General features: G+C 56.5%; 1 protein-coding gene across 1 annotated transcript; it reads left to right on the top strand.

Annotated features, from left to right (window-relative positions):
- The first annotated feature begins 297 nt into the window (after positions 1-297).
- On the top strand, positions 298-25,234 carry PNPLA5 (patatin like domain 5, triacylglycerol lipase). Its single transcript, XM_024737400.1, is given in 11 exon segments — positions 298-354; positions 16,881-16,925; positions 16,928-16,948; positions 17,240-17,441; positions 18,741-18,797; positions 19,875-19,961; positions 19,964-20,030; positions 21,975-22,051; positions 22,054-22,099; positions 24,352-24,468; positions 24,754-25,234. Coding segments are annotated over 11 exon segments (1,257 nt in total).
- The last annotated feature ends 2,532 nt before the right edge of the window (positions 25,235-27,766 follow it).

Consider the following 27,766-nt stretch of genomic DNA (forward strand, 5'->3'; position numbering starts at 1 on the left):
GGAGAGAGCAGGTGTCCTAGACACCTTGAGACGAACAGTGAGAGCAGGTAACTGCCCACAGGCTTTGGCAACGCAGACAAGACCATCTCGAAGGTGGCCGTGGGGCTCGGGGTGTCGGGGAGGGAAAAAAACCTCAGGGGGTTTGGGTGGGGGAAAGCATGGGAACTGCCAGGGGCGTCAGCTCTCTGAAGAAGGTGGAGGGAGAGGTGGGGGTCAGTCGAGGGAGGGCCTTTTAGAAGAGGCTGGTTTTAAAGTGTGTTTGCGTGCAGCAGGTGTGGGTCAAGGAGAGAGGCGCGGATGGTACGGAAGGTGAAGCGGAGGTGGCTGGAGCCAGTGCTTAGAGAAGAGGACCCGGTGGGAGGAGGAGGGTGGCGAGGGAGCGACTGCCTTTGGACGCGCTGGGAAGCCATCAACCACTGTGATGGGGACAGGCGCCGTGGGGACGGGCATGAGTGTGGTCAGCAGGGAAGGGATTGCTTGCTTTCTGGAAAGAACCAGGTCACTGATGAGAGTGGGGAGGAGGGTGCAGGTTATAAGGACGGTGCATAGAGGTGAAGAGAAATGGAGAAGGTGCAGAGCTGTCTGGAGATGCTGAGCCACTGAGACCCGCGCTCCTTCATTGAATGGGAGCCCGCAGGTTCGCTTAGATTAGATTTGGCAGCCAAATCTAAACCCAGACCTAAGCCTATAAACGCCTCGAGGTGAAGAGATGGAAGCCTGAGGACAGCCAATCACACGCAGCCCACGGGGCTTCCCATGTAAGGCCACGGCTCAGGGTACAGCCCACTGAGCACTGTCCTTGTTGGCTTGGCTTTGCTTCCCAAGTCTTCTCTACGAGGTCCCGCCCCAGTTCCTGTGGGTGGGGTGCTCCTAACCACTCCCCCTTTGGCACTCCCCCAGTAGAATTGGTTTTTGCTCAAAAAACTCAACATTTTTATTTTTATTGCTTTATTTTTGGACGTGCCGCATGGCATGCGGGGTCTTAGTTCCCTGACCAGGGATTGAACCTGTGCCCCCTGCGTGGGAAGTGTGGAGTCTTAACCACTGGACTGCCAGGGGAGTCCCCAAAACTGAACAGTTTTAATATGCTTCAGTTTATCTTTGAACGAGCGGACCAGAAGAATGTAAGCTGAGGAAGCAGGGCAGTGAGGGACTGAAAGGAGCTGTGGGTTCGTGACAAAGCTGTAAGGTGAGTGTCTGGGCGGTCCATGGGGCTGGAGCATCGCTGGAGCTGGGGAGCAGCTTGCAGAGGAAAGGGTGAGGGTCCTGGGATGAGAGGATTGGAATGGGGTCCTGGCGTGGAGCAGTTCGTGGTGGTGACACGGTGAGCGTGTGGCACGGGCGTGGGGTGGAGGGCAAGGGCATCGGAGGAGCCCACGGGGACTGAGACAGTGGAATGTGGATGTACGGTGTCCGGGAATGGAGACCGGAGCCGGGTGGAGAGGAAGCAGCGAGCCAGGACATGAGGCCAGCAGCGGGTGTTGACAGTGACAGGGACAGGTCAGGATGGGGAAGTAGGCCTGGGAGTCAAAGCAATAGGAGGTTGGACGGAGGGAGGAGAGACAACCTGGAAGCAGAGGTGAGGAGCAAGGAGGCTGCCTCTTGGTGGGATGCAGCATCTCCAGGGCACAACAGCAGAGCGGAGGCCGCGGATGGGGCGGGGGTGCATTGCTAATGACCATGGGGAGGGCGCCAGGGTGGGAAGGGGCTCAGCAGGGATGAAGGACCTGCTGGGAGAGGGGCAAGGTTTGGTTGCAGTTTTCTAGCTGTCAAAGAGAGCTAAGTGGAGGGAGACCCTGACTCAGAGCTTGGTTTCTGAGGGAGGAACCCAGGTCACCTGCTAAGTGACAGGTCCTGAGGCAGGTGGATGAGGGTTTGTCAAAATCAGGGGTGAGTTCCAGAGACCTAATTACCTAATTCTCCTTCTTTTAACAGAGGCCGTGGTTCAGAGGCTCAGAGCCCGGGGGCCCTTCAAAGGATGACTGACCTGCCCCCGGTTTTCCCCACACCTCAGTGCTCTCCGCACAGCGTTGCCTAGCACTCTGCTTTTATATATATAAATTTATCTATTTATTTATTCTTGGCTGTGCTGGGTCTTTGTTTCTGCGCGCGGGCTTTCTCTAGTTGCGGCGAGCAGGGGCTACTCTTCGTTGCGGTGCGCGGGCTTCTCACTGCGGTGGCTTCTCTTGTTGTGGAGCACGGGCTCTAGGCGCACAGGCTTCAGCAATTGTGGCGCGTGGACTCAGTAGTTGTGGCTCGCGGACTCTAGAGCGCAGGCTCAGTAGTTGTGGCGCACGGGCTTAGTTGCTCCACGGCATGTGGGATCTTCCCAGACCAGGGCTCGAACCCGTGTCCCCTGCATTGGCAGGCAGGTTCTTAACCGCTGCGCCACCAGGGAAGTCCTGTGCTCTACTTTTTAAAGCACATCTGGCCCTCTGGGGCACCCCCAGCTCTTCTGGTGGGGGCAGGGGTGGTGTGGCACGAAACGGCCACTGGGGGAAGGCCCACACCGGGCACTACTGACTGTGCACAGTGAGACCACTCGTCCTTAGAAGATCCAGCCAAGCACAGGCTGGCACGGTTTTGAGACAAGGACTTCTCAGCAAAAATCTGTACGTGTTACATGTTTAACTGGCAGCAGCAGTGTGACAGCTGTCCTTCCGAGAGGCGCCTGCAGGATGAGGCTCAGTGAGTCAGCTGGCAGCATCCCCATCTTCTTCCCAAGGAGGAGGAACCGATTGTTGCTTCACGTGTCGGGGGCTTTGGGGAGGGCGTGACTGTCACCTTGGGGAGAGGTGTCGGTGTGGAGCAGTGAGGGGAGGGGCATGTGAAGGCACCGGCCAGCCTCCCGTCCCTCCCCCATCACTTACCGTCCTCTTTAGTATTTAGAAGCCAATGCCTGAGCCACGGAATCAACCCCTCTTTGGCAATCAAGTGCAAACCTAGGGTTGCGACAGCTCTGACTCTTTCCACACATCGGAGCGGGTGTGGCCGTGACCCTGGCTCCACTGGATCCTGTCATGCCTGTGGACCTCCCTCCAAGTAGCCTCTGAGGCCTTATCCTGGCAGAGGGGCTTCCGAGATGAGTGAGGGGAGATGAGGGAGACCCGAAGGTCCAGACCAGGTAGGGCTGGCCTCCGGATGCAGGAAGGCTGCCGAGGTCCAGCCTGTCCACGGGAGCACTTCAAACACCGCCCCGGGCTGTGGGCTGGTCTCGCTGCATCTTCACCCACTACCTGTGCTTTCCGGGCTGAGCTGCAGCCACTCTTTGTTCTCTCTCAGGGGTCTTTTCCCCAGCCCTCCTCCACTCCCCTCACCAAGCCAGGGGGCCAGGCAGAGCCCGGGTGGACTGCTGACTACTGTGACCTGGGCAGGTCACACACCCTTGCTGCGCCTCAGTTTCTGCCTCTGTAGAATGGGTGTGTGCTCAGCACACGGCACCTGGGGGCTCAGTGTTCAACTCAGCGCAAAGTGCGGAGACACAAGTCTCCCCGAACGTGGAATTTGGTGGGGAAATGGTGGTGTCTGAGCACTCTTATTAGGTATCTAAGATTTGTGTTAGAGGAGAGACACGACCCCATCGCCGCACCCCAATCCCCTGACAAGTGAACCCCTGCTTGTTCCTCTCAGGAACTAGCACAGGACATTCAGGTGGGAAAGGGGAACACCCTCAATTCAACCCTTCTGGACGTTTCCCTCTTCAAAAGAGCGCTCCATCCACACACCTGGTATGCAGAGAGACGTCCAGAAACCAGGAGGCCTTCACCAGCCCCCTTTACACGTACGCAGAGGAGGCACAGGTAGCTTTGTTCCCACGCACGTGAGTGTGTTTTTGGGGTGAGGCCCTGAGGACTCGCCGCAGACGGGTTCTGAGCTGACTGGGGACAGGCCTCGGGGTCCCTGATGCTGTGGCCCCAGTGGTGAGTCTGTGTGGAAGGCCCGGGGCTTGTTTGCTTGTTTTCCCTGTTTTTATTATCTTTTGGCTGCATCGAGTGGCATGTGGGATCTTAGTTCCCTGGCCAGGGATTGAACCTGTGCCCCCTGCAATGGAAGTATGGAGTCCTAACCACTGGACTGCTGGGGAAGTCCCAGGGGCTTTCTTTAAACTCTTAAAGTGTCTGCGACCCCAAGAGGGTGAAGACCCACCCACTGTCCAGGTCTGTGCCTCGAGGCTGACATGAAGCAAAGCTCTGCAACGGGCGGGAGCAGAGAGAGGCCCAGGCGGGCCCAACCTCATCCCAGCACCTCCTCCAGGGGCTTCTGGAAGCCCCTCCGATGCCCCCCCCTCAGGCAGAATCAGAGGCAACTTGGGTTTTGCCATGTGACTCCGGGCCAGCCCCTTGCCGGCTCAGGGCCACAGCCCCACCCCATCAGGACATTTGCAGCTGGGTGTGGGAGGGGCCTCACTGCATCCCGCTTGGGAGTGGCAGTGCCCAGGATCGGGTGTAGAGGGAACATCCACAGGCCCCAAATGTCATTCGGGGTGGAGGACCCGGAGCCGGAAATTGTGAAGGAGGGAGGGAGGGGCCTCAGCAGGACAGACCCCCGCTCCACCCCTGTGCCCTCTGGGCCAGCAAGCACCCTGACACCCAGACAGGGTGATGTCCTCAGGGGCAGGGTCCAGTCAGCCCTCGGGGATGCATGGGGGCTGATCAGGACCCAGGCCTCCTCACAGAGGCCCCCCACCTCGCCCCAGACCTACTGTGGTTTGCAGATGGCATAGGGGTCATAAGTACCAGCTCTGTGACCTGGGGCAGGGCCGAGAAATGGGGGTGAGGCCCCCTTCCTGGGAGCGTCGCTGAGATGAATGAAAGTCCACCTGGAGTGCCTGGAACAGTGTCCGGCAGGGAGTAGATGCTCAAGAAATGGTAACTGATGGTGTGACGGTTATTGTTACTGCTGCTGTTTCTTTTTCAGCATCGTACAGAATCATTTTGCTTATTTTTTATTATCCTTTTAACATTTTTTAATTAATTTCTTTTGGAGTAGAGTTGCTTTACAATGCTGTTAGTTTCTGCTGTAGAGCAAAGTGAACCAGTTACACGTGTACATATATCCCGTCATTTTTGGATCTCCTTCCCATTTAGGTCACCACAGAGCATTCAGTAGAGTCCTCTGGGCTATACAGCAGGTTCTCACGAGTTACCTGTTTTATATGTAGTGTGTACATACGTCAATCCCATCGTTATTACTATTACTATCGTTGTTTGCCAGGAAATTTGCTGGAGATGCGGAAATGAATACTTCGTGGTTCCTGCTCTCTGGAAGCTTATGGGCTAGTGGCCAAGACACATACATGTATAATCAAGGATAGGAAGTCCTATAACAGGGCAAGAGTGATTTTAATAACAACAGCAATAACAGTAGCCAGTATTAATGCTACTGAGAGCATGCTATGTAATGGTCCCTATGCTAGGAGTTGTACCTGGATTTTGCTTAATGCTTGCAATAACTCTATGAGGTAAGTAATATTGCTACCGCCTTTTACAGATGAGGAAACAGAGGCTCAGAGGTGGAATGACTGACCCAGGGCCCACAGCCAGCAAGAGGAAGAGCCAGAGCTTGAACCCAGGCAGTCAGATTCCTTCTTCACCAAGGGAAAGGCCACCTCAGTTGGGGAGGAGGAAAGGAGGTCAGGGAGGGCTTCTCAGAGGAGGTGACATTTTCTTGGATTTACACAAGCACATCTTAGCTACCCCACCTCCCCCCTGGAGGCAGGTACACAGGTGGGCTGGTCCACATCTCTGTCCCCAGTGCCCAGCGCAGGCCCTGGGGCAGGCCAAGGGGATTCGGTGACTCTGATGAAGGAATGCGTGAGGAGCCTCAGCCTCACCTCGGGCCTCGTTGCCAGCCTGTCTTGCTCACCAGGACAGCCAGCCTCGCAGCAGGAGAATCGGGTCCCAGCCCCAAGGCAGGGCCGGTCCCCCAGGGACCAGGAGAGGGCAGCCCCACCAGCAGTGTGCTGTGAGGACAGGACTGCGCTGGGAAGGGGTGATCTCTCTGCTGGACGGCTTCCCTGGGGCCTGACAGGAAGAAGCCAGAAATGCGTGTTTAACTACCCTGTGTACGATAGAGAGCTAGTGGGAACCTGCGGTACAGCACAGGGAGCTCAGCTCCGTGCTCTGTGATGACCTACATGGGTGGGATGAGGGTCGGGGGGGAGGGAGGTCCAAGAGGGAGGGGATATGTGTATACAGAGAGCTGATTCACTTCATTGTACAGCAGAAACTAACACAACATCGTAAAGCAAAAAAAAAGGAAATGCGCGTTTACAACAGGGTGGGGTCCACATGCAGCTCCCACCCCAGCTGCCTCCACCACCTTGGTCAAGCCCACCTTCCACAGACTGTCAGATCAGCCCTGCCCCGTCACTCCCTCGGCCCCCTGGCCACCATTATCACCGGCCCCTTCCTCTCACCGTGAATGTCTGTGCGTGATGGCCCCCAGCCCTCGTCCTCAGTGTGACTGCAGGGCTCACCTTGGTGCCGGCCATCAGCCCGCCAGGTGACGGGGTGGGGGGTGGGGCTGGGCCCAGGTGGGGGTGGTGCAGAGATGTCAGAACCCACGTGTGTGTTGGGGTGGAGGGTGCGCAGGGACCACGGGGTTTGGGGAAAGGGCTTCTGATGCAGTCCCCGCCCGCCCCAGCTTAAAATCCAATTTAAAAAATTGGAACCATGTACGGTACACTGAAAAGACTGGAATGTGTGTTTCCACAATGTGCGTTGGCACACAGACACAGAATTTTACTTTCAAAAACCCCTCGTATCTATTTAAAGTGACCTGGAGGCATTTTCAATGACAGCAACAGGCTCCCCTTGAAGAAGCTTGGAGGAGAGCTGCAGAGGAAAGAGGAGGCAAAGCCAGCCTCGAGAACACACGCCCCACTTTGAAAACATCGGCGAAGAATCCCCGCCAATGGCAAAGCTCGGAGTCACTCTGAATGGTGGTCGCTGTGATGATGGGTCTTGGAAGAAGGAAAGCCTTCACAGACCAGCCTTCAGGAGGGGCACACTGAGCCGGAACAGGTGGCCTGCTTTCTGCAAGAGAAGGCAGCTGACTCGCACCAGAAGCCCTGGGCTGACCCAGCTGGCAGGGCACAGATGTGAAGGGTGAGGTCATCTGAGACAGCAGCACATGACTAGCTGCCCCGGGGAGCATATAGAGCCTCAGGGAGCACGAGACCCCCTGGGCTGGAGTTTCTGGTAAGAATCTGTCTCCAGAAACAGCCCTGAGATGGGGCGGGCCTGCCCTGTTACCCAGAGAGGCCGGAGGGAGAGGAGCTGCAGGCACGGCCACCTCCTCTGTGCCTGAGATTCATAAACACTCAGGAGGACGGAGCAGGGCATGTAGCTCCCTGGGTCCCTCGGGGAAGGCGGGACCAGGCTGGGATTGGCGCCAGCATCTGGGTGTCCTCAGGGATCAGTGGTCATCACACAAGAATTCACCAGATTAGTTTACTTCTTAAAAGCGGGAGTAAAAGCCAGGGACCGTAGGAAACCAACTCAAAGGATTCTTATTTATTTATTTATTTATTTTATTTATTTATCTTTGGCTGCCTTGGGTCTTCGTTGCTGCGTGTGGGCTTTCTCTAGTTGTGGCGAGCGGGGGCTACTCTTCGTTGCGGTGCGTGGGCTTCTCGTTGCGGTGGCCTCTCTTGCTGTGGAGCACGGGCTCTAGAGTGCAGGCTCAGTAGTTGTGGCACATGGGCTCAGTAGTTGCGGCTCACTGGCTCTAGAGCGCAGGCTCAGTAGTTGTGGCGCACGGGCTTAGTTGCTCCGTGGCATGTGGGATCTTCCCGGACCAGGGCTGGATCCCATGTCCCCTGCATTGGCAGGCGGATTCTTAACCATTGCACCACCAGGGAAGCCCGTCAAAGGATTCTTGACCTCTGCCAAGGAAGACCACAAGAGATAAAGGTCGTTCCCCAAATAATTCACTGGGGAGATGGGGGAGGGCGGGGCAGGCTGGCTGGCAGGGCTCTGACAGCAGTAGACACTGGAGAGAGGATGGCTGGACTGGGGAGCAAAGAGGCGGGACCACGATTGAGAAGGGAGGGTTGGTGGGACGTGGTGACCAGCCTCCGGTGCTCTGTGGATGCGCTTCTGTACAAGACTGGCCTCCTGGTGACTATCTCCGGGAGACCTTGGACAGCCACCCCAAGGTTTGCAAAATCCAGTTCCTGAAGCACAAAATACACAGAAACTCAGCCTGACACCCAGGCCTCCTGCCGCCCCACCCCCCCTCCTGCCCACACGGGCTACACTGGATTCTCATCCTTCCCTCCTCCCTGCCCCAGTGCCTTTGCTCGCGCTCTTCCCTCTGTGCCTGTCCTCTTTCCCCTACCTGATGAATCCTTGCTCAATCTCCAAGGCCTAGCTCAAACACTGCTCTTCATCTGGAATCCCTGGACATGTCTCCATGGAACGGCTGGCCCCTGAACTCCACCCTTCTGAACCCACACTGGCCATCCCAGCCCGTCCCAGCCCGTCATCCCTGCTTGTGTGTTTTCCTCCGTGGATGGTGGGCTCCCTGGGGGCAGCCACCCACTCACTCCTCTCAGAGACACCAGGGGTCTAGGAAGCAGTACGTGCCAGGAAATGTCAATTTCTTTCTTTCTTGGGTTCTAGACCTGCACTGTCCGATGTGCCCACTGCCAGCCACTTGTGCTACTGAAAACGGCTTGCTGAAAATTTAATGTCCTAATTGAGATGTGTTTTAAAAGCAAAAGGTTTAGCAGGCTTAGGGGAAAAAAAGAATAAAATCTCTTATTAATTCTTGTTTATATTTATTGCAAGTTGAGGCGATAATATTTAAGATATATTGAGTTAAATAAAATACATTATTAAAAGTAATCTTACCCCTCTCTTTTTACTTTTTTTTTTTAACATCTTTATTGGAGTATAATTGCTTTACAACGGTGTGTTAGTTTCTGCTTTATAACAAAGTGGCATTTAAATGGCTGGAAACTGCCTGTGAGACTTCAGTATGATAAGGTTTAACAAAGGCTGATGAGACCCTGGGCCACATTAACAGAAGCAGAGTGTCCATAATGAAGGAGGTAAGTCAGCACTACGGCTATCCCAGGAGCAGGAGTTTCTGTGCTGGGTCCTGCATCTTAGGGGGGCACTGACCACCTGGAACACACTCAGGAGACCCACCCAGACATGGACTGAGACGCAGTGGTAGAAGGACCTGTTTGAGGTCCTGGGTACCTGTCTCTGCAAGGCTGTCCCTGGGCAGGAGTGAATCTGTTCTGAGGCCTCCGAGGGCTGAGCTGGAACCAGCAGCGGCAGGTGTGGGGAGTTAGACTCTAATAGATTTCTCTCATGGGAAAGAGGGCTCCTTTATAAGCAGGAAGTTCCCCATCCACAGGGGTGCTCAAGCAAGGCTGGATGACCAACTGGGATAATGTTAAGGGGACTGGAGCATGAGCTGGGTCCCTGGATCTCAGAGTCCCTTGGGGTTTCAGGCAGAGCTTCTCCGGGGCCCAGCATGGCTATGCCTGTGGGGTAAGGTGGTCCTGGGCTTTGTCTGACGTGGTCCGATTCCTCCCCAGGGGCCAGAGTCAGCCGGGACCTCTGATTGCCCCCAGCTGGGGCCCATTCTAGAGACAGCCTGGGGTTACTTGCCAGCAGGCTAGGTGAGTCGGTTCAGGACAGTGTGAGCACCGAGCCCCACAGTCTCTGAGGCAAGGATGCTGCTGACTCAGGCTTCCCAAGGCAGCTCAGTTCCTGAGCGGGACAGAAGGGCAGACAAAGAGCCCAAGAAAAGTAGAGTCCCACCCCAGAGCAGTGCCGACAGAGAGATTCAGTGGGTAAATAATAGGATTATTTGCTCACACACAAGGCATGTCTGGATGGAAGTTCTTCTTATGGAAATTTTCAAGTATAGACCCAAGTGGAGAGGTTAGTACGATGGACTTCATGCACCGTCACCTGGCTGCAGCCGTGAGCCATGCACGTGTCCTGATGGGGCTGTGTCTGGGAGCAGGTTAGGGGAGCCAGGTTCCGTTTATAGAAGCCACGCTCTGTTCTGCTCATGAGAAATTTTAAACAATAGTGAGGAAGTGGGGCAGGAAATCCCCCCCCCGCAGTGGGGTCAGCACCTTGCTGTGTGGGGTGGGGCACGTCACTCTCTGCATCTCACCTACCTCAGCTAGAAATGGGGGGCCTGACCTAGACGTTTCCCAGACACCAGACACATGCCTGGAGCTGAATTCATCACCTGTCCCAAGTCTGCTCTGTCTCCCAGATCCCCATCTCAGCCCATGACACTGTTGTCCACCCAGTCACGCAGAGCAGAAACCTGGGTGTCATCCAGATTGCTCCCCCCCCCACCCCCAGTCTCTTCAGTCATGGGTCCTGCCTCTTCTCCCTCCTGAATGTCTTCCACTCTGGCCATCTTAATCCCAGCCCCACTACCATCATCGTCCCTGTTGCCTACTACACTAGTCCTAGCCTCCAGTTGCACCACTTTTATTCTCCTACCCAGAAGCCACGTCCGGGTGGGATCACACTTACATTAAGATCTGGATTTTGATGCCCAAACCTCTATCTGCTTGATTTAGAGGACAGTTCATGTCCCCAAATATTTATGAGATCCTCTGTGGGTACTTATACCCCTCAGAGTCAGTCTCCACAACAACCTTGTGGAGGGACAGGTGTGATCATGACACCTGTGCCGGCTGGTCTCCTTAGGTTAAGGGTATCAGCTGCTGTGGATGGCTGAGTGAGGGGTCCGCATTGCTGTTGCTTCCCAGCCTCCTCAGATATAATCTGAGACTGGACCCCAACTTGGGGGGCAGGGAGAGACCAAAGAAAGAGGTAGGCCACTCCAGATTGATACGTGGCAGGTTTAGTAAGCAAGGGTACTTACTTACGAGGCTTGCCTTGGGCAGCTGCAAGATAAGTAGGTTTCCACAGGCACCCACCAGAATCTTAAAGTTTATATAGAGGCCTCAACTGGGCTTAGTCACGAGCCCAGTCCAGATAGCTCAGCACCATCAACACATTTCTAATTCAAGGCCGATTCCTTGGAGCCCAAGGTAATCTACGGATTCATTTCAATGCAATCCCTATCAAAATACCAATGGCATTTTCACAGAACTGTATAAATATGTGCGTTTCACAGAACAAATAATTTTAAAATTTGTATGGGAACACAAAAGACACCAAATAGCCAAAACAATCTTGAGAAAGAAGAACAGAGCTGGAGGTATCATACTCCCTGACTTCAAACTATACTACAAAGCTTCTGTCATCCAAACAGTATGGTACTGGGACTTCCCTGGTGGTGCAGTGGTTAAGAATCCACCTGCCAGTGCAGGGTACACGGGTTTGAGCCCTGGTCCGGGAAGATCCCACATGCCGCGGAGCAGCTAAGCCCATGCACCACAGCTACTGAGCCTGCGCTCCAGACCCCGTGAGCCACAACTACTAAGCCCACGTGCCACAACTACTGAAGCCCGCACGCCTAGAGCCCATGCTCTGCAACAAGAGAAGCCATTGCAATGAGAAACCTGCACACCACAATGCAGAGTAGCCCCTGCTCGTCGTAACTAGAGAAAGCCCGCGGGCAGCAACAAAGACCCAACACAGCCAAAGATAAATAAATAAATAAACACTAAAAAAAAAAAAAAAAAAAAAAAGACGTGACCGCTAGCTGACCTGCGAGCTGGACCCGGGCAATTGGAGGCTCCCACCCCCTCTCCTGTCCTTAGAATATGCCTTCTGCTTGCCCTCCCAGCTCCCAGAAGCTGCTCCAAGGATACAGCCTTTTACGTTTTCCTTTTCTTCATTGAGGTACAGTTTATTTACAATATTATATAAATGATAGGGGTACAACATAGTGATTCACAATTTTTCAAGATTAAACTCCATTTAGAGTTATTATAAAATATTGGCTATATTCTCTGTGTTGTACAATATATCCTTGTAGCTTATTTATTTTATATATAGTAATTTGTACCTCTTAAGCCCCTACCCCTATCCTGCCTCCCCTGGTAAATCCCTCCATCTCTGCTCCCCAGGGCACCAGTGTTCTAGTTCCTTGTGGATCTTCCCAGAGAGGTTCGATCCTTAGAGTCTCATGTGTTTATATCCCCTATTATCCTCCTTTTTAAAAAAAATCACCCAAGGGGTGCAATCCTATGCACACCACAGTACCACGCTTCTTCCTCGAAGGCATGGCCCTTGCTGGTCCATGTACATCTGCTCCTCTTGCGACAGCCAGAGACTCTTTGATGCAGTGTCTGCGTCTGATGAGTTTGGTTCTTTCTTGTGCTTTGTTTTTATTGCGTCTTTTTAAATCTTTCCTTCTATGGTCTGAGTTGTTCTTTGCTGCGTATGTGTGTGACCCTTCTGATGACTTGGAAGGCCCATGGTCTGCTGGCAGTGATACAGGTAGGCATTATCAGCCCCAATCTGGTGAGGAAACAGGCTCAGAGAGGGGAAGTGACTTGCCTGTGGGGGCCCAGCCTGGGAGGTCTGAGTTGGGACACAGCTCAGGTGTGCCGCCCCGGGCTCCAATCGGCTCCGCATCTACAAGCCCTCTACCGAGACAGCAGCAGGACCCGGTGGCAGGGGCGGGGTGGGGGGCTGGGTTCAGCCAGGCTGAAGGGATCTGGAAGCACATGGGGGCGTTCTGTCTCGGAGGAGCTGGGTTCACACCTGCATGAGTGGGATGACAAGGCGCTCGGGGGAGGTTTGTGAGCCGCCTTGCCATGTGCGTGGGAGGCTACGGGTGATGGGGTGAGAGGTGATGAGGCCCCTGCCTGCTGGGTCCCAGGGAAGGAGGGAAGAGGTGAGATGATTGAGGAGACTGCAGCGAGACAGTGCGGGAGGCTCAGTGATGCTCCATTTCTGGCACTGGGAGAGGATGAGAGGGAGTGGACAGGTGGCGGACGGAGGTTGCTGTAGGTCATCGAAAATTCCAGGCTGGAGGTGCAGCTCCAAGAGGGACGGGGTGGGTGTGTCAGGAGCTGGGGGTGGGCTGGGCGAGGGCTGTCTCCTCCAGGGAGAGATGTGGGGAGAGGACTGGGTGCTGACCTGGGGCCAGGAGAAGGACATGCCTCTCTGTAGGGGTCTCACTTTGCCTGGTCCTGTGCTGGAAACAGGCGCTTGACCCCGGCTGGCCCATCCTGGAGTCTATTCAGCAGGGGCTTGTGGGCGCTCTTCTGCATGGGACCAGGCACCTGGCAGGGCACAGAGACACGGGCTCTCAGTCGCCCGCTCTAGGCACTTTCCCAGTGGTCTGTGCTGCCCACCAACGGGCTGTGCCCGCCCCACCCCTGCTGTCCCGCCGGCACACAAAGGTGGCCCTGCTTCAGCCGCACCTCTCCTTACAAGCAGGTTGCCATTGGCCTTGACGGCCGGTGAGACTGAAGGGCTCTGTCCCGGCCCTTCTTCCTCCTGCATCCCTGAGGCCTCCTAAGCCAAGCTCCCCGTGGTGCGTCCCACCACAGGGAGGGGGTGGTGGTGACGGTGACCTCACCATCTTTCATAAACAGGCACTGGCCAGTTGGAGGCAGCATTGCTATTCCCTTTCCACAGATGCAGAAACAAGCTCCCAGGGGGGCAGTGCACGCGCAGCCCTGCTGAGCCTGGCCTTCCACCCCGACCCGCCCGCATTCCGCTCAGGGTGAGGGAGGCTGGAGCCAGAGGGGAAGCCCAGGAAGCTGAGCCTGGCCATCAGCTGCCACGGATACCTTCCTGGAGCCTTGGGCCTTGAGTCCCAGAGGGCAAACCTGTGCGAGTGAGGCCCGACTGTCATCTGTTCTGACACAGCCTGGGCCCCGCTGCTGACACCCATGCTCTCTGCCCAGACCCCTGTCCACTCTTGTCCTCCCCACTAAAGCCCCACTGGCCTCAGCAGCCTCATCTGGAATCACTGCCCTCCACGCCCTCTGGCCCATCCCAAGGGCCCCTCACTGAGTCCCGGACACACCTTACGCTTTCCCACCTCTGTGCCTTCGCTCTAGAAAGTCCCTCTTGAATCTCTGCCTCCCACCATGCTCCCTCCCTTCAAGGCCCTGCGCTAAGCCCTTCTCCAGGCAGCCTTCCCTGACTGGTTCCCTTTCGGGGGTGAACACAGTGAGGGAAGGGCAGGGTGCAGGGAAAAGGGTGCTGGGTCTGGGCCAGCCTAGGCTTCCCCAAGAGACCCCAAGACTGCAGCCACTCAGTGTTCACATTTCTGGGTTTTGCCTTCGAGATTCCATCTAAGACACCCTCCTGCTCTCTCAGGATGAAGCTCAGACACCCCGTCTGCTGCTGTATCTCATCAGCAGCCTCAATTTCACCTCCAGTACTTGCCCTTGTCCCCATTTCTTTCATCAAAAAAAAAAAAAAATCACATCGTGGATATATTTTACAAGTCCTCATAAGTCGCTTTTTTTTTTCTTCCCAGCCACGCTATGTGGCTTGTGGGATCTTAGTTCCTGGACCAGGGATTGAACCCGGGACCTTGGCAGTGAGAGCTCAGAGTCTTAACCACTGGCCCACTAGGGAATTCCCCCATACAGTCTTTTTGGATGGAGGTGGGGCACAAGAGATAAAGGAAGGAAGGAAGGTTGGCTTTGGTGCTTAGATCTATCAAATGGGTGTTACTGTCCACTCAGAGCCCCAGCTCTCGTCTCAGGGGAGTTCCCCGGGCCAGGAGTTCCCTTTGTTCCATCTTGGGTGGGGGGCAGGGTCAGGTAGCTGCTCCTGGCCCCTCCTCAAGGCTGGGGCTGGGGTATGGAAGTGTGGTCAGCGCCCCAGCTATGTGACGAGAAGCAGTGGCACCTGGCACCCTAAGACTGGGCTTGGTTGGGGGTGGGAGTGCAGGCTGAAGCTCTGGGTCACCGCACTCAGAAGTCCTCCCCGTCCCAGGGCTGTCATGTGGGGACCTGCCCTGCTCACCGGACAGTCCCGGGCCCCCTGAGGCTGACCTGTTAGCAGGGTCACCCCAGGGCTGGTTCCCCCCCTTTTGGGGGCCGAGTCTAGGTGATGCTGTGAAGAGTTGGTCCCCTCTTCCCTTGCAGGATTAGGGCAGCATTTTGGGGGCAGCCCAGGCCTGGAGGCCCAGCCCCCTGGCCCAGCTTGGCCCTAACTGGCTGTGTTACTTGGGCAAGCCCCCTGGCATCTCTGGGCTCCAGTCCCTTCATCTGTGAAAAGGTATAATGATCCTGCCTCATAGGATTGGGGGCTGCATGGGAAAAGACTTTGCTCAGTGCCTGGCCCTGGAAAGGCACCCGAGGGGGGACCTTCCACCCTTGGTCTCCTGAGGACAAATAAGGAGGTTGGACCCTGTGTCCTGAAGGAGGCCTGGGGAGCCATCCCAGCCCCTGCCCGCTTCTCCATGGGCCTCTGCTGGTCTCTGTCTGTCCCTCCGGCCTGCACACACCGAGCAGTGGGGGCCTTTGGACAGCGCTGCCGGCCCCTCAAGTCCCATTTGTCCGGAATAGCTCGGACTCCAATGTCTTACAGGCAAAGCCTCAGAGCTGGTCGTCTGAAGTCTTTTTATAAATACTCTGTGCAAATCATTCTCCTGGACTTCTTAAAGTGGGACTTGGGTGGACTCTCTGGTCCCTATACCTGCCCCCCGGGCCCACGGCCCTGTTGCCTCTGGACTTAGTCAGGACCTGCTGTGCCCAGGCTCCATGCTGGGCATTGGGCACATGGAAGGGAACTGGTGGAGGCCCCAGACCTGGGTCCACACCATGCAAGCCTGTGATGGAGGTAAACAGATCGCTTTGGACACACAGGGACACGCATCTTCCAGTATTTGTTGTGACCAATATACTGCTCACCTTTACCCAAGTGTTGCCGAATTCACAGCAGCTCTTGGTCGTTCGGTATTTTCTCCATCAGTGGATGCTAAAACGACAATTGCCAGGCGACTCCCCAGGTGTGTGTGTGAAGTGAGACCCTCATTCTTGAAAAGGTTGAGGTCTATGATGTAGCTCAATTTCCCCGACTTACAGGTGGGGAGACTGAGGCCCAGAGAGAGGCAGTGACTTGTCCCAAGCCTCAATGGCAGAGCCCACTCCAGAACCCAAGTAGGCTGGCAACCACTTGTCAAATCTGGGTCTTGGGTCCTGGGTGAAATGCTCCTGGAAGATCCTGGCCCATCCCCAGGACGTGCACATGGGCACAAAGTACTGGCATCTAGAGGATACAGACCAGGGATGGTTGCTAAACATCCTGCAATGCACAGGACAGTGGCCCTTCCCCCAACAGAGAATTCTCCAGCCCCAAACGTCACTAGTCACTAGCGTCAGGGTCTCTGTTAAGCATCTTTTTCACTGCAGGACTTGTCAGAGCCTCTACTGGGAAGAGTAGACAATGTTTTCCAAGTGGGGAGAGAATCAGGATTTCTTGTTTGAGGTACCCGTGGTAGGGCCAGTGTCCAGGGAACGCACTTTGGGAGACATAACTAGATTCTCGGTGGGGAATTCCTGGATGTTGGTTGAAGGAGAAATGGTACTTGATGCCTGTCTGTCCTTGGGGGAAAGGTTTCTGCAGCAGTCCTGAGTCAGCAAGGGTCCTGTCAGTAGGAAGAGGAGGGCGGGTGTCAAGATGAACCTGTGTTCAAATCCCCCCCCTTTTTTTTTTTTGTTGTGCCTCACGGCTTCCAAGATCTTCCTTCCCCCACCAGGGATCGAACCTGTGCCCCCAGCAGTGGACGTGTGGAGCTCTAACCACTGGACAGCCAGGAAAGTCCCTCAGATCCCTTCTTAACTTTGAGAACTCGGCTGGGATGTGGCGACGCCTCCCTGGCCCTCAGCCCCCCTCCTTGGACACAGCACTCCTGACACCCACCGGCGCGGGTTGCTCTCGGGTTAGACACCATGCCCAGGGCAGGTTCTGAACAATTGTGTTGCCACTGACTTTTTTCCCCAGGCCTTGGTCTACACCTTATCCTTCCCTTTCTACTGTGGGATGATTTCCCCCCCGAGTTCAGAGGGGAGGTAAGTGCGCTTCGGGGGCTCGATGACCGGGCCCTGCCTTGTGCTCTGGGCCGCCCGGGTCCCTACTGCTGAGAGGTGTGTGGGTGGAGAAAACAGTGCTCCTGGAAGGCTTACTGTGTGCCAGGGCCCCTCCCCCCACTGCTCCCGGGGTGCTCAGAGCATCCCGGACTGGGGTCCACCCAGTGGTTTGGGGCAGCTAGAGGTGACTGGCTGCAGCCTGTTTCCTGGGGTGGCTTCGGGGCTGTGTGGGCGGAGGGCACCCTGAGAGCAGCACGGCCTCCTGAACTGCAGCGCTACATCGACGGCGCTCTGAGCAACGACTTGCCCTTTGTGGACTCCCCCTCCACCATCACCGTGTCTCCCTTCCACGGGACAGTGGACATCTGCCCCCAGAGCAGCTTGGCCAGCATGCATGAGCTGAACGCCTTCAATGCCACCTTCCAGATCTGCACCAAGAACTTCTTCCTGGGGGTCACCTCCAGCCCCGAGGTAGGTCGGGACCCCGTGAACGGCCTTGAAGGTGTTAGAGGTTTGGCTGTGATCTAGTGCCCCCTTGAGTCAGACTCTGTGCCCCTGAGCCCAGAGAGAGGGCTCACAGCCTCAGGGCAGTCAGGACATGTCCTGAGTCTCACAGCCAAGCCCTTGAACTCAGCCTGGGCTCCAGTTGTATCCTTACTCGTCCCCCACTTCAAGGCAGTGCACCAAGGCCAGCTCTGCTGAACTTCGGTTTAAGCCAGGCCTCTGCCGATGCTCTTCTGGGTCAGGCTCTGTGACAAGGTACTGTTGTCACCTCAGTCTCTTGGGGGAGGATACCAAGGCTCAGAGAGGTTAAGCAACTTCTTCAAAGTCACACAGCCTGGAAGCAGCAGAGCCAGGCTTCAAATCCTCAGCTAGCCCAGACCCACGTTCTTAAATGCTGCCCTAGACAGTGGCCACATTGACCCTCTGTATGGTGGCAAGGCACAAGCACAGAAAATGATGGACAGTAGACCCACATTTCCTGCTTTTTGCCCCTTGGTACTTCTGGAAGTATTTCTTGCCAACAGTTTACCGTCATCACACGTTCCTCCACCCCAATCACATCCTGGCCCTCCCCTATTCCTTCACACCTCTTATGGTCCTGCAGTATTTTGTAATTTATGAAACAAGGTCCTGTTCATTTAAGCTGATCCTCCCTACGCCCGTGGGGTGGACAGAAAATCTCAGGCCTATTTTATAGACAAGGAAGGCAAGGCTCTCAGAAAGACAGTGTGGACGTCTGGAGGTCACACAGAAAGGGAAGGCAGAGCTCCTTCCTGGACCTGCGGGTACTTTTCCCCCACGAGTGGGGCTCTGTCTGAGACACACAGGGCTGGGCCCCGGCACCCCTCTGCCGTCTCAGGCTGGTCCTGGCAGTTCTGGCAGTGAGCATCAAAGGGCAAAGGGAATCACCATGTACTGATCTTGAGGGAACCAGGAATCTCTGGCTAGGCCTATTTCTCAGGGGATGGAACTGAGGCCAGAGAGTAGCGTCTGGAGCAGCCAGGGAGTCTCAGAGCCAGAAAGTGAACGAGGCTGCGGGGAAGAAGGCCACTCAAGCAGATCTGCTCCACCTGAGGTCCTGGGACCCTCTCTGCCCAGTGCTGGGCAGGGACCCTCAGGGTCCTTGAGCCCTGCTGAGGGGTCTCTTGGGAAGCATAGGCTGCCCTGGGATCACTTGCAGTTGAAGATGAGTCTCTGGCCTGTGACCACCAACTCGAGGGGCAGGTCCAGGCCTTCCCCATCCCACCCTGACCTGTGTGTTGGCAGGGAGTGGCCGACAACTGCAGACAAGGCTACCTGGACGCCCTGAGGTTCCTGGAGAGACGCGGTAGGTGGCAGCCTCCACAGTAGCTGGGGATCGCCCCCCACATGAGTGCCAGGTGAATCCCGTGTTTCAGCTGTTTGAGTTTTTAGCGACCTTGGCTCACTCATTCTCTTCCTCAGCGTCTGCTCTATGTTTGGCCTGAGCTGGGGACACAGAGAGGAATCACACATGTGTCCTACTCTCAAGCTGCCCACCACCTGGTGCGAGGGAGACAGATCCAGAGAGAGCATTTCCCCAGGGTGATGGAGGGATGCTCAGGGCCATGGGAGCCCAGCGGGGGCACCTAACCCAGCCCAATGGGTTAGGTGGGCAAGGAGGGCTTCCTGGAGGTGGTGACATATAAGCTGGGTTTTAACTAGTGATGAAGACTATAGAGAGATTGAGGATGGAAAGGAAGAGGGCACTCTAGGCAGAGGGAAGAAGGGCAAGCGCAAAGGAACAGAGCTTGGTACCTTGAGGGCACATACCTCAGTGGGGCTGCAGGAGAGCGCGCGCGTGTGTGTGTGAGTGACAGAGCACTGGGTGGGCCAGAGAGGTTTTCTTAGCTGGAGAGCTTGGATGTCATCCCACAGGGCAATGCTCTTCAAAGTGGAAGAACTGAGATTTGAACTCAGGCCGTCTGGCTCCAGAACCCTTGCCCTGACCCCTACTCTACAGCCCCAAACACACAGCAGCTGGAAGCATTTACTGAGCACATAATATGTGCCCAGACCTGGGCTTGAGCTTTACATATTTATCACATCTAATTCTCGGAACAGCCGTATGCAGCAGGTCTTAATTTCCCCCTTTCCCAGGGAAGGAAACCAAGCATGGAGCTGTTAGGTCACAGAGCTACAGCAGGTGGTGACCACAGGATCTGAACCTTGGGCTGAGTCTTCAGGGCCTGGGGTCTGTTAACCACTAGCAGGTGCGTAGGAATCGGGGGCAGGGCAGGGCCGGGGAGCACAGGACGAAGTCATTCAGGACAAGCCACGGGTCCATCCCTCCTGTGGCAACCAGGTCCCCAGAGCTGGGGAGGCCACTGTCACCGGGAGGCTCCAGATGTGCTGACCTGTTGTATCCCTCCTCTCCCCGATCCAGGACTCACCAAGGAGCCAGTGCTGTGGACGTTGGTATCTAAGGAGCCCCCAGCCCCAACTGATGGGACCCGGGATGCTGACTGTGACAGAGGCCAGTGCCCAATGTGCTGGTCAGGGATGTGCTCGACTTTGAGCAGCTCTCCCCAGAGCTGGAGGCTGCTACTGCCCCTCCCGTCCTATACTCGCTCACCTACCAGGTGCCCTGCACGCAGGGGCCCAGGGCCAGGGACCCTGCCCTGAAGGTGCTCGTGGTCTGAAAGAGGACAGGACTCATTTATCGACAATCTAAGTGCTAGGCGTGGTGCTGGGGCTCCTTTCATGTTGCCCCCTTCACTCCTCACCACAACTGGGGGCCCGTTTTCCTTAGCCCATTTCACTGATGAGGAAACTGAAGCTCAGAGAGGGGAAGGGGCTCACCAAGGTCTCAGAGCCTGCAGTTGGGGGATTCGAGCACATGCCTGTGTCTGAGAAAGCCAGGTCTTTGCCCACTGCCCAGGGAAGGACAAGAGGTGCTGAGGGACAGAGGAGAGGCACACACAGAAGGTTCTGGACTCTCCAGATGGAGATGGACTCATTTCACCCCCCCCAATAATTCTCTGAGGATGGTACTGAATTGTCCCCATTGGACAGTTGAGGAAACCATAGCACAGAGAGCTTAAGTGACTTGCCCAAGGCCACACAGCTAACAAACCATTTAGTCAGCTCTCTTGCTCCGTGACCTAAAGGTCACAATTGCCTCAACAGGAAAGGATAGGCACATGTAATGGTGGTGGGAGTGGGAGTTTGAGTGGCATCTAAGTGAGACTTGAAAGGAGGAGTTGGCCAAGCAAAAGAGGGGGAAGGTGAGCATCCAGGTAGCAGGCACAGCAGGTGCAAATGTCCTGGGTTTGGTGGGGGAGAGTTGGAGGCCCCTGTGGCTGAGGGAGGGGTGGGGTAGCAGAGATGAGCCTGGGGAGGCTGGGAGGGTGGGGCAGGCGGCCTTGAAAGCTGCAGGAGGAGAGAGATGGAGAGCCCCCGGGGTGGGGGGCGACCCCTCCTTTGCAGAGTTCGCTACTGCTCTGAACTCTGGGTCTAGTGTTTGCTGTACTTAGCCAGGAGGGGACAGGCTGACACGGTGGGAGGCTGGGTGGAGAGATGATGGTGGTCGAGGCCAGAGCAGGAACAAGGGGGTGGGCAAGGGGATAAGGAGGGCATCTCTTTCTGCGCAGGACACCACACAGGGCACGCAGAAGGGGGCCTGGATCTGCGCTGAGCCCCTGAGGCCCAAGCTTGGGGCTCTGGGACTCTGGCAGTGCCTCTGCAGCCACATGGGGGCACCAGAAAGCCTCTCAGATGGGGCTGAGACCGACCCCGCAGGCCCCGCCCTTACACACATCCCTTGATCCTCCCCTTCCCCAGGGAGCTAGGTCCTGCCCGTGTTCCCATTTTTCAGAGGAGGTGACCTAGGCTCAGGAACAGGAAGGGACTCGTCCTAGGCCACAGGGCAGGTAACGGGGTGCCGGGTCCTGGGACTGTTGTTCGTGAACCCTGAGTCGAGGCTGGTGGTGTGTGCGTGGCCGAGCCGTGGTCTGGAGGCCGGGATTCGGGCTCCGGCTCTGCCCCGGCCAGGATGCCGGGCCCTTCCACTCTGGTCCGTTAAGGGGCTGGGGGCTCGGGAAGTGGTCACGTGGTCACAGCTGCTGTTATTAATACCGCTGATGTGTTGCTGTTAGCCAGGGAAGTACGGGAGGACACTTGTCCCACCCTGGGGGCCACAGCAGACTTTCCAGAGGGGCGGGAGAGATGGAAGCAGCGTGGGGAGCCTGACAGGCCTCGGGTCCATCCTGGCCCTGCCACTTCCCGGCAATGGGCTTGGGCGAGTCCCTTCTCCACTCTGAGTTTCAGTCTGCTCATCTGTGAAAGGGGCGCACTCTGTCATTTCAAGAATAACAAGGAGCCTGGTGGGGGTTCCATAAATGCAGCTGCTTCCTCTGCAGACCGGCTGAGGGTGGGGTGTCCTTCATGGCCTGTGCGAGGTAGAGAGGGGCTCGGGCTATCTTCCCTAAGGGTGACCTTGAGGGGGTGGCTGGGGGGAGGGCTGGGCCACCACGGCCTCTCCTGTAGCGCTGAAGAAAGCCTGTCTGAGGGACTCCCGCACCTGGGCTTCCTTCTGCCAGGCGGGCCCTGGGTGGACGCTAACGTACCTTGCACACGGCCCTTTGAGTATGTCTACTTCCGGAGCAGAAGGTGAGGCCCAGCCAGGGGTCCTGGGAAGGGCCTGGCTCGTTGAGACCAGTGCCCATGGCAGGAAGGGCGGCCAGAACACTGCGGAGGCAGAGCCCGGCTGGTGTCCCGACGCTGCCTGCTGTTGGCTGCATGACCCCGAGGAGTCTGGTGGTCTCCTCTGCAGGACCGGACTGATGGGAAGGCGGGGTAGCAGCTGTGACCCATCAATCCATTGGAAACAGGGCCACCCGGTCAGTGCCTGGCCCCTCCTGCCTTGAGGATCTTTGGCCCACTGTTGCACCTGTCAGAGCCTCAGAGAAAATGTGATGTTTCTGAGGATAACTCTAGGGGCTGGTCTGCCTCAGATTAACTGTGTGGCCCAGGCCAGGTATCTTGACCTCTCTGGGCCTCAGATTCCTTTTCTACAAAACGAGGCCTTTGCAGGGCAGATTGGCTGTAGTTAGGCCCTCACTAACGGTTCTAACTCTGCTGGTTAATGGGTCACTCTGCATTGTTTGTTCGTTCATTCCATCAATAGCTATTGAGGGTTTACCAAGGGCTGAGTCTGGGCTGGGGGCTGGGAGGCAGCACTGACTCACACCCAGTCCCTGGCCTTGTGGAGCTCACAGCCTACCGATCATCACACATTCACCTGTGCACTCCAGCTGTGCCTAGGGATACCTAGAGAGGTCTACCCTGGCTGTGGATTCCTAGGAGAGGTCTACACTGGCTGTGAACTGGGACAGTTCACAAGAGGGACTATCTGGCCAGGAAAGGTTACCTAGGGGAGATATCTTTTGAGCTATCATCTGAAGGATGAGTAAGAGTCCTCTAGGCAAAGAAGGAAGGGAAAAGTGTTCCAGACGGATGAAAGAGTGTGTGCAAAGGTCCTGGGGCAGAAGGCAGAAGGGAGTAAGTCTCATCTGAGGAACAGAAAGGGGGGCTGCTGTGGCTGGGGCCAAAATGTGGAGTGTGTACAAGGTGGGGCTGAGGAGGCTGGCAAGGGCTGGACAGGCAGGAGTCTGTAGCCAGGTGAGGGGTGTGGTCTTTATCCTGATGGTTGCATGAAGGCAGTGAAGGGTTTGGGCAGGAAAGTGTCATGGAGAGATCTGTATTTGTAAAACTTCTCTATTCCCTACAAGAAGGTCTATGACAGTGAGCCACAAGTCTCTGTCCTGCTCCATGCTGAGTTAATGACTAGGTCATCCCTGCTGTCTAAATTGCTGGTGACCCAAACCTGGGAAACAGCTTTCTGCTGACATGAATTTTTCTTATGCTGAGAGCTTCTAGACTGAAACCACAGGTTGAAATCAAAAAGGATAAATGCAAGTGCTAGCCTTTGCAGTTAAAAAAAAATCCATTTATGAGCATTGATGGGGAGGCCCGCCCAGACCGCAGGGAAATTCATATTTGGTATTTTCTGTAACCTACAATCTCAATGTGTAGGCTGCAATAAGAGAGGCAGAAGGTCCAGAACAAATGAGGGGACAGTCCACTGTGACACTACACCCTGTGGACTGGCTGGCTGCCCAGTTTGAGGCCCTGGTTTAGAGGCCCCTTGAAGGGCAGTACATTGGGAGGGGAGGCCCTGCGGTGTCCAGTAAGTCTGAGACGGTGCCTGGCCAGGTATCCCCTCAGCCACGGCTGGATGATGCTGCCCTCTGCTGGTCATGAGTGGCCACGGCAGCCATGGGAGGGCACTGAGCAAGAGAGGACCAAGGTCAGATGTGTGTCTAGGAAGTTGCTGGCTGCCGAGAGGGTAGTGGATGAAGGGGCGTGGAGGATGGAGGGCAGGGGCTGGTCTGGGAAGGAGAGAGAGGAAGGGACAGAAACACAGAGGAGGTGAGGTAACGATCCTCACTTGGCTGTGAGAAACTGAGGCCCAGAGAGGTTCCCTGACCCACCCAGGTCACACAGCTGATGAACAGGGGAGCGGGCTGCATCCCAAGCCAGCCTGACCCCAAAGCCCCGCCCTTTCCACCCCTGGGCTTCCCACTTGTGCCCTGTGGAGTTGATGACCCAAAGGGCCCAGTGGCCTCCACCAAGTTCAGAATCCATGGGGGATCAGTCCCCGCCCCCTCAGGCCTCTGCAGGTGCCTGTGTGTCCAACCTGCTCTGCGATGGAGCCAACACTCCCTTTCCTTTCCTTTAGCCCTGGCGCCTCGTTGCAGGGCCCCCCGGCTCTGCTCTGGACCCGTGGGGAGGGTAGGCTTGGTGGGGCTGCTCGCTTGGGCTTGGCCGGGTGACGAAGCTGTGGCCGCCTCTCCCTCCAGGGTGGTGGCGTGGCTGCCCGACATGCCGGCCGACCTGCGGTGGATGCGGGGCTTGCTGAGGAACTTGGTCCTCAAAGTCTATTCCAGGACGAAGGACCAGCTCCTCGGGCCGGGCAGGTGAGACGGGCAGACCGGGGCAGAACAGGAGTGGCTGAGCTGGGAAGGGAAGGCGCCAGCTGTTTCCCCGGACCCTGGACAGGCAGTCACACCATCCGTTTCCCTGTCCATCCATCCGCGCAGCCCCCAGCACACGTGTTTGGTCCCTGCTGTGGGCCAGACCTGTGATGGGCTAGATGCAGCAGCTGACCCGTCGCATCGGTCAGTCTGGGGGGAGTCACTCTGCCTGCTTCACAGAGACGGCCTGAGCTCACGGAGGACGAGTGGATCTCCGTGCTCTGCCAGGTCCCCACCGGTCCTTCTGCCATCCTTCCGGACATCTCCACGGGCCCTGTGTGGGGTCTGGGTTGGGGCTGCCCGCCTCTCCCCGACCTGCCCTCCCTTCTGGCTGGAGACCCCGGCAGTCCTCCCACACCCAGTGGAAATCGGTGTAGCGCTCCCAGGGAGTGGCACCCTGGAACCTTTCTGCAATCCCCGCTCAGCCAGAAAAAGGGCTTATTGCAAGATCTGGGAGAAGAGAGATCTAGGCTTCACCCAAGCCCAAGCTCTGAAAACCACATTCGCCAACTTCCTCTTCCTCTGCAGCTGCTGGTCACCAGCCCCCTCCAGCCTGAGGCTGCTCCCCCCGAGGACCTGGCCAAGGAGCCCAGACCCGCCGGTCAGGCCTGAGGAGACCAAGTTGGACCAGCCGAGTGACTGGCCTCTCCTGAATTCCATCGTGGCCCCGGTCCTGTGCCTACATCTGCCCCGAGTCCGTGAGTCCTGACCCATCTCCTGAGCTCAGAGCCCGGCCCCTAGCCCCGGGTGGGCACTGGAATTGTCAGCCACGTGGAGGACCGAGAGGACAGAGACTCTTGTCCCAGGCCTTGTGGGCAGGTGGCCTCCAAGGGCTGGAAGAGGGCCCCCGAGTCCTTCTGTAGCCCCCGCTCCAGGGGCCCCAGGTACTTCTTTTCTGGGCAAGGTGCAGCCTCAGTCCACCCCGGGTCGCCATGTGCCCAGGTCACCCTGCGTCTGTGTCATCAGTGGGAGAAAGGAAGGCGGGAAGTGAGACACACATCTTGGTTCTGGAATTTCCATATGGGGGCGCTGGGGGCAGAATCTCCTGAGAAGAGGGCTTTGGGTGCCGCTGTAGAGCTGTTTGCAGGGCACTTCACAGAAGATGGAAAAATGCTACATGCTCATATCAGATTGGGGAGCAAGTTGCAGTGATGGGGTGGGGTCTGCCTCCCCTCACATCCTTTCTCTGTCCTGCACCAGCCCTCGGGGGTGACCCATGGTCTACGTCACTCTAGAAACCTTGACCTCTGACTTCCTCTGGGTCCATCGGCAGGGAACCCCTGACTGGAGATGAGAGGGCGGGAGGAGAGAGAGGGGTTAAAATCTTCTCAGAATCCCAGCTGCATGTGCTTCTGCTCGGGTTCCAAAGGCCCCGGGGATGCCACCACACAGTGCTCCCCGCCCCTTGTTCCTCAGGGAGGGCTAGGGGGCAGCAGTGCCTCCAGCCCCGCCCCGCCCCCTCCCCCTCTCGGGCACAGAGGATGCTGGGGCACCACACGCCTCGGGCCTCTCCTAGGAGTGGCTGCTGTTCCTGTCCTCAGAGCAGAGCCCACGCTGCGCCCCTGGCCAGGCTCTGTAGAGACGTTCAGCCCGAGGAGGGGTGGGGAGGGCAGAGAAAGGCAGGCGGGTGTGAGAGAAAAAGGAGCAAAGGGGTAAATATGTGAGCAAAAGACATATTCATCCATGCACTTGACTTCCACTTAATGAGTTATAGGCTCTGGGGACACAGCTGTAAACAAAACTTACATTCTGGTTTGGGTGCAGGAGCAGATGCTAAACAGCAAATGGGAAAATGGGAAAATAAGATCGTCCCGAGGAGTGGCAGTGCTGTGAGGAGACAGGAGGCTGAGAATGACGGTGCGGAGGTTTTCAGGAGGAGCAACATGGGACCAGGTGGTCTGGGAAGGCTTCTTGGAGGAGGTGGTATTTGAGGTGAGACCTGAGATAAGAAGTGAGAGCTGGGGAAAAGCTTTACGAGCAGAGGGAACAGCGAGGGCCAAGGCCCTGGGTTGAGAATGAAGTTGGTCTGTTCAAGAAACCGAGCAGCCAGTGTGGCTGGACCATGAGAGTGATGGGGTGCACTGTGGGGGGGTCATGGAGGGCACCGTCGCCCGTCGCCGTGATAAGGGGTTTGGATTGGGCAGTCATTGGAGGGTCGAGAGCAGAGAAACAAGAAGGTGAGTGAAGAGTGAGTGGCATCCAGGAGGGCCTGGGGGCGGGGGTGGAGGTGAGAGGGAGAGAGGAGAGGGACGGAGAGTGAGGACCTGCAGGAGGGTCTCCAGCTCCCAACCCGTCTCCACGAGCCGAGGGGCCTGAGCTGGCCTTTTCCCCCTCCTGCTGTCAGCTGCATGGGGGCAGGCACAGATATGAACCCCTGCAGCAGGAAGGGGGCTGTCCTCCCTTGAGTCAGGTAATCTCCGGGCCCTGGTGGTGCTCTCTGACCAGGGCTGGTGTGCTTTGTCCCCACTCCCATGTTCTGGGCTTGGGATTTCCTCTGCCAATGGAGAGGGAGGCCTGGCCACGTGGGTCTCCAGATTAAGGATTTAGAAACTCAGGAGGCCTCTGAGTATATCCTTGCTCCCTTGTCCTTTGTCCCCATCAAGGACACAGGCCTCTATTCCCATGGGCATCAGGCCTCCCCTCATTACCCCCTCTCTCGTCAGTTCTTTGGGGCTTGCCCTGGGGCCACCTTTGTCCCCATTGCTTTGTTTTGTGTCTTAGATGGGGAGAGAGAATCCCACCTTCCTCTCCATTATCCTCCTTCACTCGGCTGCATGTTGTTAAATGTTCCTGGCTTACTTGGCTGAATATCTCAGTTGCTTATAATACTCTGAGAACTTCTCTTTGGTCTTTATTATTTGTGGCTCATGTGTCAAGGTCATCTATTCTCAGTTTGAAAGCTGCAGAGACTTTTCACAAGCATCGCTCATGGTACTTCACAGTTCATACGTACTTTCCTGCTTTCTCTTTTATTTCGCTCTTAGACGTTGTCTCATGTGGCTTTCGCCCATTGATCCCAGCTCTGCACTCTTGAGCCCGTGGACCCTGCCTGCACCCTCTGCCTGGGGGCAGCCTGGCAGGGATGGAAAGGTGGTGACCTGGTCCCTCTGAGGCTGCTCTTCCCCGTGGAGAACAGCCCATGCCTTACAACCACTCCTCAGGGACATCCCCAACCCAGGCAGTCTGCTCCGTAGGCTCCAGCCCCTTGCTTGTCCAAGTCCCTCTAGGCACATGGGGTCCA

Source organism: Neophocaena asiaeorientalis, unplaced genomic scaffold (genome assembly GCF_003031525.2).
Source record: "Neophocaena asiaeorientalis asiaeorientalis breed wild unplaced genomic scaffold, Neophocaena_asiaeorientalis_V1.1 scaffold242, whole genome shotgun sequence".
NCBI classification, from domain to species: domain Eukaryota; kingdom Metazoa; phylum Chordata; class Mammalia; order Artiodactyla; family Phocoenidae; genus Neophocaena; species Neophocaena asiaeorientalis.